The 12,986-nt window shown below is 47.6% G+C and overlaps 1 protein-coding gene across 1 annotated transcript in view; it reads left to right on the forward strand.

Annotated features, from left to right (window-relative positions):
• Positions 1-1,712: 1,712 nt before the first annotated feature.
• MERTK (MER proto-oncogene, tyrosine kinase) overlaps positions 1,713-12,986 on the forward strand; it is a 110,385-nt gene continuing 99,111 nt past the window's right edge. The window contains exon 1 of the mRNA XM_032843874.1: positions 1,713-1,878. Within this exon, the coding sequence (XP_032699765.1) occupies positions 1,818-1,878 (61 nt within the window). The 5' untranslated portion in view covers positions 1,713-1,817. The remainder of the gene's footprint in view (positions 1,879-12,986) is intronic.

Raw genomic sequence — 12,986 nt, forward strand, 5'->3', positions numbered from 1 at the left:
TTTCCACATAGGCATGTAGGCAGGGCTTGATTGTAGTGTTACCCAAGTCTTGACAGATGGTTGTAGGATTCCTCCTGGAACAAGAGCAGGGAAGCCTGGTGAGCAGCTCTTGGAAGGCAGGGACATTGTGGCAAGCCTTTTTTCTTTCTTCTCCATAGTTCTAGTTGAGCACCGGACTTTTCATCTTCTTCCCTCCATGCCTCCCCGTCCCGTAAAGGATACAGCTGCAGGCCCCAGTGGAAGTCCATATAACCGCTTGGCAATAGTCTAGAGTCCGCTGCTCTAGAGCCCCCCACTGCTCGAGTGTGTACGTCTGGTCCCTCTGTTTTGGTGTCCTCCTTTGGGGCTGGGGACACAAGGAGCTGATACCATGCTGATTTTGCTTTTGCTGTCAGTATAACCACCTGCCTAAATCCATTTGGATTTGTTGTCTCTTTACAACCAAATCTATCCAAAGAGGCCAGCCAGCCTAAGGTTCAGGGACTGTTTGACAGCAAACCAGTATAAATAGAACTGGAGCAAGGAGATGAGGTCAGAGGGGAGAGGGGACCAGATCCCCTAGGACTTTGTAGGCCTTCAGCCGTTACGCAGCAAAAAAGCAGGGAACACTGTAGAGTTTTGAGAGTTTTGAGCAGAGAAATGACAATAATCTGGCTAACGTTGTCAAAAATAATCTTGGGGCACCTGGGTGGCACAATTAAGCCTCCCACTCTTGGTTTCAGCTCGGGTGGTGATCTCAGCAGGGCCATGGGATGGAGCCATGAGGCTCTGAATCTGCTTACGATTCTCTCTTCTGGCTCCTGCTGCCCCTCGCCCTCTCTCAAAAAAACAAATAAATCTTTAAAAATAAGATAATCCTAGAAATGATTCCTTAGAGAAAATATGTAAGTGTAAGCTCCTGTTGCAATTATTAGTAAAAGTGGCTTAGATCTCTTTTATAATGAACTTTCTTTGCGGCTTCCCTCTTGGTCCCTCCACACTTTATAGCTTCCAGCTGCTTTTCCACTCCTGCTGTGCGCTTTTCCCTTGATGTTCATCTCCTTTCCTGAGCCTCATCTCTCTTTGACTCCTCACGGGGGCGCAGTAAAGGATTCGTCCCGGAGGCAGTGCGCTCCTCGACGCCAGGGCCAGGGCCCAGTCTCACACCTCCGGCCAGGTACCCAGGGGGCGGCGCTCAGTGGAAAGCGGTGCCACGGTCGCCTTCGCCTCTGGGAACGTCGCCGCCAGGGTCTTCTGTGTCTTGCACATCTGGACTGCGGGATCGCCGCGGCCCCAAGGTGCTGCACCCTCCTCTTGGGTCTGGCTAAGGCCTCGGGAGCCTTCCACTCCCCTCCAACATTTTCCCCTCTTGCTCTCTCTCTCCCATCCACAAGTGTTGGACTCCGGGCCCGCCCAGCGGCCTGGGCTCTTTCTCCTCACCTCCGGCCGCCCCTCCCCTCTTTTTCAGTCCCCTCCCTTTCTCTCCACTCCCGCCCCCCATCCCGGGCCGCCCAGGCTCGGCCCATGGCCCGCCCCTGCCCGCCCCTACTGTCTAGCCCGGTCCCCTTCCTTCCCCTTGGCTGCCCGCCTCTTCGCCCGCCCTCCTTCCCGCCCCCTCCCCACCCCAACTGGCTCGGGTCGGCTCGGACTCGGCCCCCGGCCCGCCCCTTTCGGCCCTAGGCACCTCCTGCCCGCGGCTTGCCCGGGCACTTCGGGGTTAGCTGTCCTGGCGGCGGCGTTGGGCTTCGTTGGTGGCGCGCTAGGTCTGGGACGGGCCAGGTTTAGGACGTCTGTCTGTCCCTCGATCGGGAGAGAATTCCCAGACGCGCAGCCCCGAGATGGGGCGGGCCCTGCTGTCGCTACTGCTGTGGTTCTTCCTCCCCGCTTTCTGGAGCGGAGGTGAGTGCGCGTGGCCGAGTGCGCGGGGCCCAGGGCCAGGCGCTGAGGGCCGGGGGCTGGCGCCTCGGAGCTCGGGGAAGGGTGCGCGCCAACGGGGGCGCGCCGGACTGCTCGGCAAGTTTGCAGACACCTCCGCACGCCCCAGGAGTGCCAGAGAGTGGAGCGCAGGGACCCCAGCAACCCACTAACGGAGCACCCAGTATGGGTCGTGGGGGCGCGTCCCGGTGGAGTCAGGTAGGGGTGGGCACCGAGGGCTCCCCTTTACCGCAGAGGAGGAAATCGAGCTCGGCCCGACCCGCTGCAGGTCCCGAAGTTTTCGCTCCAGGGGAATGTTGGTCGCAGATTTGGTCGGGAATGCGCTGAAAAATTTCCCCTAGACACCGTTGCGTGGTTGGACCCCGGATCTGGCAGTAGTTCTGGGAGCCGCGGACCCCATCTCCTGAGGGAGACTAGCAGCCTGGGGAAGTTGGGATCGTATTCCTGGTGCTGCGATCGACCAAGGACGGGAGTCAGCCAGGGAGGAACAGAGGTCCAGTCTGCTCCCACTGGGTCCTTATAGGTAATGTTAGTACCTCTTTGCAAGGACACCCTGTGAGTGTGGGGACCCTGGACTTAGGAGTTAGGGTTCTAATGTGCTTGGACAGCATCTAGGTTTATCCCGATTCGGTCACATTCCATTATAAGGTTCTAGATTGATAAGTGGAGGCCAGGTAAGGAGGGTTCCATTCTGCATCAACAACCTGTTTGGAGGCTAAGGAACAAGTTAAAAGTTTGATCGCTGATGCATTTCTTGAGGAAGCTGGGAGAAACCTAACCAGGTTTTGCCAAAAAGTAAAAAGAAATGGGGGGGGTGGTATTTTGAATAAACACATTCTTAGTTAAAAGTTTTCTATTTCCATTCAGCATGTGGTTTTGTCTCTTTTGACCATGAACATGGCTGAATAGCTTTTACCTAGTAACAGTCAAAGTATTTTTTAAGAATACTTGGAAAGTTCAATTTATAGTTAATCAATTTACTTAAATGTTTTCCTTTGAGATTTTCGTTTGAAAACTCAGTTGCTCAAATAAAAAATTCTTAAGCAGTGAATCCTCTTGTTACACATTAAATTACATATGCAATTTATAATTTGGGGCCACATAGCAATTTGAAGGAAACATCAAAAGCCAAACCAATCAAAGAACCAAAACAATTCCATTCTCCACCCCCACCAAACCCTAAAAAATTCTTCAGCATTTCTGCCAGATCCCATTTTTCATAATCTGCTGCAAATCTATTCTATTTTGTTACTACTCAGGACTGACCATAAATAGTCTTGGAGGTATCGTGAATGTGAAAATTATGGGAAAAGCAACAAAAGCGACAGTTTTGGTGCTTATAAGATATTTTAAAATGGGGGCACCTGGGTGGCTCAGTGGGTTAAAGCCTCTGCCTTCGGCTCAGGTCATGATCCCAGGGTCCTGGGATCAAGCCCCACATTGGGCTCTCTGCTCAGCGGGGAGCCTGCTTCCTCCTCTCTCTCTCTACCTGCCTCTCTGCCTACTTGTGATCTCTGTCTGTTAAATAAAATAAATAAAATCTTTTAAAAAAAAAAGATATTTTAAAATGGTGTGTTTCTCTAAATTTTTTAAAAACCAATTATCAAAAACCTTTTGTAGCAGACAATTAGCTTTAGTCAGATAATCCTAAAAGGTCTGCTGAACCCACCAAGCAGGAAAAATAAAAATTTTCTCCAGTTCTTCTTCTACCTTTTGCCTTTTTTTTTTTTTTTTAATAAGAGAACGAGAGAGAGCTGGGGGGTGGGGCAGAGGGAGGAGAGAGAGGTTGTTTTTTTTTTTTCCTAAGTTTATTTGAGAGAGAAAGAGTGAGAGAGCATGAGGAAGGAGAGAGGCAGAGGGAGAAGCAGACTCCCCACTGAGCAAGGAGCCTGATGCAGGGCTCAATCCTGTGACTTTGGGATTCTGACCTGAGCTGAAGGGAGATGCTTAATTGACTGGGTCACCTAGGTGCCCAAGAGAATCTTAAGCAGACTCCATGTCCACCCTGATGCAGGGGTCCATATCAGATCATGACCTGAGCCAAAATAGAGTCCACCCCTTAATCAAATAAGCCACCCAGGCACCCTACCTTCTGGGTTTTATCTTGAATTTATCAGTGAGATGTCTGACAGTGTTATCTCTTACCTTGTGAAAGCTCAAAGGTTGGGATTCTCAGTGGCAGAATTAGAACAGAAGTAAGAATGCTATTGGTAGAGACAAAAAATCGAAATTAGACCCTTTGTCCAGTTTTAATTAAGATTTTAGCGGAAGTGGGAGAGAGAAAGGGACAAGGTGAAGGATGTGTGTATATGCAATGGAGGGGAATGGATAAATAATTAAAATTTACATATCACTTTAACCCTGGACTCCCCCCTCCCCAACACACACACAGATGCATACACACAAACACCATCCCATGAAGAAAAACACATACACAGAGAACTGAAACTGCTGAACCATTGTCATCAGACTTCCCAATATGTCCTTTCTGCTCAGTCTCTGGATGGGGGAGCCAGTGAGCAGGGAAACCAGGCAAAGGTTGGCTGTCTAGAGGGCCAGGGAGAGGATAGAGGAAGAAAAATATAAAAGTGGATAAAAGTGAAGGACTCAGCCCATCATGAAGCAGTACCTACAGCTGAACTCAGTCCTTAGAACAAATTGGTTAAAAGTTAAAGGTTAAAACCTTCAACATTAGCATTTCCCTCCCAAGCTTATGGGATGCAGGAACCCGTATTACAATGTATTGTAAGTATTTTCCCCCCAGAGAACTTTAAGTCTTCCCGCTGTTTACAAGCTTTATGACAATGGGCTCAAATGCTTTTTAGAAGTAAACAGGACACATTTTAAAAATAAATAGTTTTAAAGAGGTCATTCTGATCCTCTTTTTGAAAGTGATGACTGGAACACAGATATGTTTAAAATTAATAATAACTTCTCAGTTTTATTTTTAGAAATAATTTCCAGATAATCAAAGGAGCAGGGCCAGTAAGTTACCAGTCAGAGCTGGTTATGAACAGGTTGAATCTTTAGTTCCCCTGGAATTGGGAACATGTTACCAGGTAGAAAAGCTGAGCCAGGATATTGATTCCCCTTACCTATAAATGAACACATGTGTGTAACCGCGGCTTCCTACATAATACCCAGAATGAAATTAGAGAGATAAGTTGGATTGTGTTTGTGTTGTCCCCTTCCTTAAAATTCTGCAGCAGCTTCCCACTCCTCCCAGGGTTTGCAGGGATGTGAAGAGCCTTCCCACTCCTTTTGCCCCATTTCCACTTGTTCTAATGTTCACACTGCTCCAGCCACAAGCATCTGTCTAGCACGTTTGCAGTGGAGTTCCCTCCGAATGGAATCTTTTCCCCCAAGATCTCTGCATGCTGGCTTCTTAGGTTTCAGCTCAGATGTCCTAGAAGAGTCCTTCCCTCACTCCCACCCCAATCAGAGTTACACAACACACACCTACTCTCTCTCTCTCCATTGAATTTAATTTCCCAAGAACACTTTACACTACCTGACGGTGAGATGGCACGGTGCTTTCACCCACACAAATGCTCAGTGAGTATCTGGCTGGTGTCAGAGGGCCAGGCCCCTTTGGCCCTCACCATGTGCCCCTCCCCCTTCTCTGCTCCTGCTGGCTCACCCAGACACAGAATTGCTGCAGCTCCCATGCCCTTGTGCTTGGGGCTTGGTTGATAGAAAACAGTCTTGTATTTGCTGTGATGCCAAAGTGATTTTGTCACTAGAAAACTTAGAGCATTGATAGAAGATCAATTTTTGGACTGTATTAACCCAATAAAACAATATTGACATTTTATATTTTCTTAACTGTTCCAGGTAGAGGGGAAAAAAAACAGGTCTAAAGCTGATTTTTCATGTTAACACAGGATAGCAGCTCCCTGCCAGAGGTGGGTTGCCTGATACCTGTTAGTTGTGACCCTGAGTGCCTTGCCTTTGGCCCATTGTCACTGGTTTGATATTACCCAAACTGCATGGCTCTGGGTTGGTATGCATCTCAGCAGGAGGTTAATGATTATAAAAATGGGGAAAAAGCAGGTTCACCACAGGAGTTTCTTGGGACTGGGATGGAAATGTTAAGGTAGGGTGGGGGCTGGGTAGGCAGCAAGCCGGGCTCCTTGTCCCACCCTGCTGGCTGATCTTTGGGGAGCCCTGAGGGCCATGGGTAGCTCGGGACCTCAGTTTCCTCTCTGATACCATGGGTCTCTTCACTAGTCACAGAACTGGCAGGAGGATGAAATGAGCTAAGGGCACGTGGTAAATGCTCCAAAAATATTAGCCATCATTGCTTTCTTCTGAACTCAAACTTTGGGGTAATGTTTCTCCCAGACAAAAAAGTGTTGGGGGGAAAGGTTCTTTTCTCGCTGAAATGTATCCTAAGTTGCAGCCTGAAATACGAGAACAGAGCTGTTGGCCACCCCCTCATTGCTGTGTTTTAGGGCTTTGTTCCTCGTCCTTGCTTGCAAAACCTAACGCCTGTCACTTGTGGCTTGTCCGGTGAGGCAGGGCCTGCCTTGCCACCTCTCCCCCCACCCCCCTTCAACCCCGTTACTAACCTTCGCTTGTTGACTTCAGACTTAACATACTACGGGAATAGCTTCCTGTCATGTGCCTCTCAGGAAGGTATAAAAATGCAGTCCAATTCCTGCTCAACTTTTCCCACAGAACACTACTCCAGAGTGGGTGTGGTTTATTGTTGTTGTGGCATTTGTTTTGGTTTTCTTGGTTTTGAATGTAAAGCATCCAGATAATCCCTTTGCCTTTTATCAGCTGAAACTAGGTTTCCCCAGTGAAGCCCTCTGGCTGCAGCAGATACAAAATGAGCCTTTGTCTCTTGGATTAACTGTGGACGGTCTGAGTGTGTGTGCCTGTGGGTGGCCCTGTGAACACAGGGAACCCGCCGGGAGCTCCCGAGGCACTCCCGGCTCCCAGACACTTCCTGTTTGGTGGCAGGTGTGAGCCAGCACCCAGGTACCCTGAGGGAAGCCCTGACTTCTCCACATCATCTACTCTGGGCATGTGCTGACCCCCGACTGGGAAGTAACTTATTCTGTCACTTACTCTGTCTCTTCACCCGTGTTTTAGACCTTCTGCCTCCAGCTGAGGGCTGAAAATGCCTCCTGGCCGGGGTTGAGAATTCCATTAGGATCTGTGGCTGTGACCTGCTGGGGAAGCCCTATTTCTGGTGTTTTATTTATTTACTTGAGTGATAGAGCTCTTGAAAGAGAGGAGAAAGAGAGGGAGAATATGGGAGAAGCAGACTCCCTGCAGAGCAGAGAGCCCCATGCAGGGGGGCTTGATCCCAGGACCCTGGGATCACCTGAGTCTAAGGCAGATGTTTAACTGACTGAGCCACCCAGGCCCCCAAGTTTCTGTGTTTCGGAGTGATAAATGGGGCACCTGGGTAGCTCCTTTTGTTAAGTGGCTGCCTTCAGCTCAGGTCAAGATCCCAGGGTTATGGGATCGAGCCCCTCATGGGCTTTCTGCTCAACGAGGAACCCGCTTCTCCCTCTCCCTCTGCTGCCCCTTACTTGTGTGCTCCCGTGCGCATGCTGTCTCTCTCTCTGTCAAATAAATTAATAAAATATTTTTTAAAAAATTGATAAATGGAGAAAGAGTGATTATGTCTTATACATGTCATAGAAAAACCTACAGAGTTCTTTCACTTAATGGTAAAATGGATTTTCCATGCATCTTGGGGGTGGTTAGGGAGGACCAGCTGGGGAGAGAGAAAGAGAGAGAGGGGACCGATGTTGATGTTATGTTTGGACCAAAATCTTACAGAAGTTTTACACCAAAAACTAACAATGTTGGAGAAACTTACGCTTGGGGAAAACCCATTTCATTTCATCTCAATTTATAGACTTTCATGACAGCAAATTCTATGCTCCTGTGTCTTCTTGTACCCCATCATTACTGTGTCTTCTGGATATTTCTTAGTCGGTTCCTTCAAAGGTGCTGTCTGGCGCCTGTAGAGTGAGGCAAGGCCCCAGCTAGATCTGATCTTCACACTGTTGGTATCCTGCCCTAGCTCACTCGGTAAGGGGGCTCCCCCTCAGGACATAGGTCTCAGGTTGGCATTTGACAATCAGGCAGATGCTGTCAGACAGATCTCTTTTTGTATTATCTGCTTTTTTGGAGGGGTGGCGGAGCTCCATTTACCTCAACATTCGGGGACAGTAAACGTCTTAGAATCTGCCTTCTCTGTGGTCTTGCCTCTCATTAGACACACAAAGGAAAGCCTTGTTTATCTTGGAGAAGCGATTGTTTCGCTATTTTAAGCTTTAGGGCTTGTTCTAGCTCCTGAGTAGACTGGCCTCATTATGGTTTTTGAAAATGGCATCTTTTTTTTTTTTTTTTTTTAAACAAGTCAGAACAAGCTGTCTTAGTGGAGAATATTAGAACATGGACTCCAAGTTGCTGGAAGTTGTTTTCCTTCCCCGCACTACTTAGTGAATGCACAGTGAAGTCATGAATATTCATGGGATCCCGAGTGCTGCCTGTTGGGGGGTTGGTTTTCCACTGGCTCTAGTACAGGGCAGGCTGCCTCCACACAGGAAGTGAAACCCGCCCTTGAGCCTTTTTACAATTCTGCCTCATGATCTGAAGATTTGTTGATAAAAACAATGCTCTTTGAAAGTTTGGGGGCAAAGAAAAAATGAAGCTCATTAGATTTAGCATTCCGTTTTAAGCATTCATTGAAAAATATAACCTCTGGGAATCTAGAGAGAGATGTTCTCATCCCAGTTTTGATACTAACTTGTAGGGACACCTGGGGTATGGTGCGCCCCCTTTTGGAAACTCCACATCCCCACCTTTCAAATGGAAGGGCAGATGGGTGATTCTGGCTCCCCTTCTGGGCAGAAAACAGATTCTGTCTGAAGAGATGAGGTGGGGTGGGGACACGTTCTCTGTGTGGTTCCAGACGCTGTGCCTTAGCAGGAGGGTGAATGAACCTCCCAGCCCGGTGCCTGACTCTGGCTGTGAGTGTCCTCAGGCATCAGCCTAGAAATGGCACCAGAGGTAACACAGGTTCTTTCTTAAAAATGACTCATACCAGTGGGTTCTGTCCTGTGGGCGGCTGCCATTCCCTGATGCCTGAGCTGTCTGTGCCCCCATCAGGTAGCCCCTCCAGCTACGCAGATGTGTATTTCTGAGAATACTGGACCTGCCCAAACAAGTTATGGCTTCTTATGATCAAATCTGCAGGGAGTATGGACTCTTGGGTTCTGGAAGACATGGGGATGGTTATACAGTCTTTCTAGAAGGGCTGGTCAGAGTAGAGCATGTCTCCATGGTGCACAGCAGAATCCCCAGGGTCCAGGAGGGAATTACATCATTTTAAAAAGTCTGTTCATGACAAAGCATAAGAGACTCTTAATCTCACAAAACAGACTGAAGGTTGCTGAGGGGAGGAGGGTAGGGAGAGGGTGGTTGGATTATGGACGTTGGGGAGGGTATGTGCTATGGTGAGTGCTGTGAAGTGTGTAAGACTGACGATTCACAGACCTGTACCCCTGGGGCTAATAATACATTATATGTTAATAAAAAATTTAAAAAAAAGTCTGTTCATTTAGTATCATGATATAATTTTATATTTGGAAATTAAATAAGTATTTTATAACATGAATTGTAGGATGTAAAGCTCGTAAGCATATTGGCTAGGACGACAAGGACAAACCCCTAGGAAGCTGTTTCAAAATACAGAAACCCAAGCCCCATCCAGGGCATATGGACTCAGTCTTTAGGGTACAGCCCTAACCACTAGGAGTCCAAGCCGTTCTGAGCTGACTTCTGGTGACACCCCACCAATGCAATGTGTCTGACTCTTGAGGAGGACTGGGATACCTCATACCTTCTCCCATCGAGGCCCCCCATTCTCCCCACTCCAGTCTCCTCGCCTTGTCTCACCTCCTCCAGAGAAAGTCACTCCCCCAGCGCTAGGTGTTTTAATTCTCACGCATCTCTCTACCCTTTGACAACGCCTAATTGTATTGGTGACACTTCGCAGTGTTGTTTGACACCGTGGCAGGTAGGGTCTACTTTTGGTTGCATGTAACAGAAAACCTCACTTCAGTGGCTTGGCCAAAAGGAAGGTATTTCTCTCCTCTAACAGGCAGTCTGAGGGTAGGTAGGCTGGGGTTGGTGCAGAGGCCCCATGATGTGGTCAGGGGCCTGGCTCTTCCTGGCTGTTTATTCTGTCATCTGTAGTATGATGACATACTACATGTTTTTAGTTTTAGAGCTTATGGCCTCCAAATGGATGCTGCATCTCTGGGCATTTCATTTGCATTCCAAGAAGAAGGAATTGGGAAGGACAATATACAGCCAGTTTCATACCAGCTGAGTCTGCCCTTTTTAGGCCATAAGAAGGTGATAGCTTTATGCAAAGCCCCAACTCACTTCTGCTTGAGTTTCCTTGGCTGTACCAAGCTGCAAAGAAGAGTGACAAATCAGGCGTGTTAGGAAGTGGCTCCCTGAATGAGATCAGGTCCCATTTGTAGGAAGAGGAAGACTGAGCATTGAATAGGACACCAGCAGCTGTTGCTATGCACTTGTGATAAAATTTTATATGAATAGTGTGCTTTCTTGCAGCTTGCTTTCTCATTCTGTGTTAAGTTTCCTAGACTCATCTAGGTTGAATAGTGCCCTGGTGTACTTATCTTCATAAGGCAACTATGTGGATACACCGTAGTTTATTTATCCGGGCTCCTTCTATTGGGCATTTAGACTTTTCTGCATTTTTCTGTTACAAGCAATGTTGCTGGTATGGAAATGGGGTTCAGAGCAGACAGTAGAGAAAGCATTCTTGAGATGTCTTCGGTGCAAAACTGGTCTTAGTAAAGCACAGGGACAGGGTCCCTGGGCAAGAAAAGTTGCACTGAGGTCCTGAGGAGTGATCCATTCTATACTTTCAAATTGGGAGGGGGTTAGGGACAGTACAAGCTTCCCAGGTTTTGGCAACAAGGTTTCCAGGACCCTGAGGGGGCTCGCTATTGTTAGGAAAAGGTCTTTTATTGCTGTATAGTAAAAACCTCAGTCATGAGACCCTTCAGATGTGTATCAGTGGGTTGTAGGCTTGTGGGATGACTGCCAACGTATTTCTTGGGGTAGAGAAGAAGGAAGTTTCCAAAGGAATTTCTATTTGTTTAAAGTAGACTCACAGGATCCTGGGGGGTTCGGGCTGAGATTGCCTTTTGCCCTTAGCCAAGTGTCGACATCAAGGCTGAGCTCCCAGAAGAAAGTCACTCTGCCTGTTTTAAGGACTTGTAAATGGGCTGTAAGTAGTAAGGACATTTAATTTTTTCTTTGGCCTTTGTTCCCCACATCAGTGCCATGAGCATTCTTGTTTTTAATCTTTTCCTTAGAGAGGTTTAATTTGCTATAATAAAACGCACAGATTGTAAATGTTGAGTTTGATGAGTTCTGACAAATATGTGTCAAAACCACTACCCAAGTTAAGATAGCCGTAACCTTGTGTGTGTGTGTCTCACCATGAACATGTGTGAGTCCTTAGTGGTGGAAATGCTGAGTTGTGGGTTGTAGGTAAGAGGAGTATGTATTCTCATCGTATATTGCCAAATTGTTATTAGAGTGGAGAAAAACCTTTCTTCTGCACATCTCACAGGTAGGTTATTGCTGTGTAAGATCTCAACTGAGACATTTCTTCAATACTGCAAGAATAACTCCAGATAGGTGTGGTAATGCTGCTCAGGGCTGGTTGTAGCTGGGTTGCAAAGCAGGCTGAGACCATCTTAGCAGCACCCACTGGTCTTCCAGGCTCACCGCCCATCACCCCATCCCCACTCTTGCCTGGCACCAGGCACACCAGAGCCCCGTTCTGTCTAGCCCTCAGAACCAACCACAAGTAGGGGCTTGGGAGCTGGAGCCTGAATGCGGCTGGTGAAGCGAGGGTGGGTGGGACTGGGAGAAGTCCCTTCACTCCTTCCCACCCGTGATGATCTGCACAAGCTGCTTAGCACCTGTGAGCTTCAGGCTACTTGCTACAAACTGGGGGCAGTGGTAGTCCCTGCCGGGGATCAGAGAGGATGGTGTAGGTGGAAAGACTGGCAGAGTGTGAGTGACCGGAGATAAAACAGGTGCTACAGCTTTTCCCTCTTCACCAATAGATACTAAACATAGTTGGATTTTTAAAATTAAATTTTTGGGATAACTTTAGATTCTCATGCTGTTTCTAATAAGAAATAATATGGAGAAGCTCCCACGTACCCTTTACCTAGTTTCTGCCAAAGGGTAGCATCTTAGGAAACTAGTACAATATCACAGGCCGGAAACTGACGGATTCACTCCACCAGCGCAGGAACCCCCATGGTGCCCTCTTAGAGCCTACCCATAGCGCTCTGCCCTCTCACCTCCTTAACCCCTGGCAGTCAATGATCGGTTTTCCATTTCTGTAACTTTGTCATTTCAGAAATGCCACAAAAATGGAATCAGACTGTATTAGCTTTATTTTGCTGCCATGACAAATTACCACAAACTTAGCTGCTCGAAAAAACAAAATATCATATCTTACAGTTCAGTAAGTCAGAAGTCTGACATGAGTCTCACTGGCGCTAACATCAGGGGGACAGCAGGACGTCCTTCCTTTCTGGAGTCTGTAGGGAGAGGCTGTGTCCTTGCCTTTTCTAACTTCTAGGGCTCACCCATAGTCCTTTGCTCCTGGCCCCTTTCTCCATCTTCAAAGCCAGCAAGCATGGGTTGTGCCCTTCTGGCATTGCAACACTGACCCCAAGTCTTCTACCTCCCTTTCTGCTTCTATAGGCCCTTGAAATTACACATTCTCGATAGCATTTGGTGATGTCACCGTTTTTAATTTTAGCCATCCCGACAGGTATGAAGTAATACCACACTGTGGTCTTAATTTGAATTTCCCTAATGGTTTACGATGTTGAACCCATTCTCGTGAGCATATTTGTCATCCATATATACTCTTTGACCAAAGCCGCCTTCATGGCTTTCCCCTCTTCTAATTGGATTTGTTTGTTTCTTATTGAGTTTGGAGGATTCTTTCAATTCCAAACAACATTTTTTTTTTT

Source organism: Lontra canadensis, unplaced genomic scaffold, assembly GCF_010015895.1.
Source record: "Lontra canadensis isolate GAN:19392208 unplaced genomic scaffold, GSC_riverotter_1.0 scaffold144, whole genome shotgun sequence".
Taxonomy (NCBI): Eukaryota; Metazoa; Chordata; class Mammalia; order Carnivora; family Mustelidae; genus Lontra; species Lontra canadensis.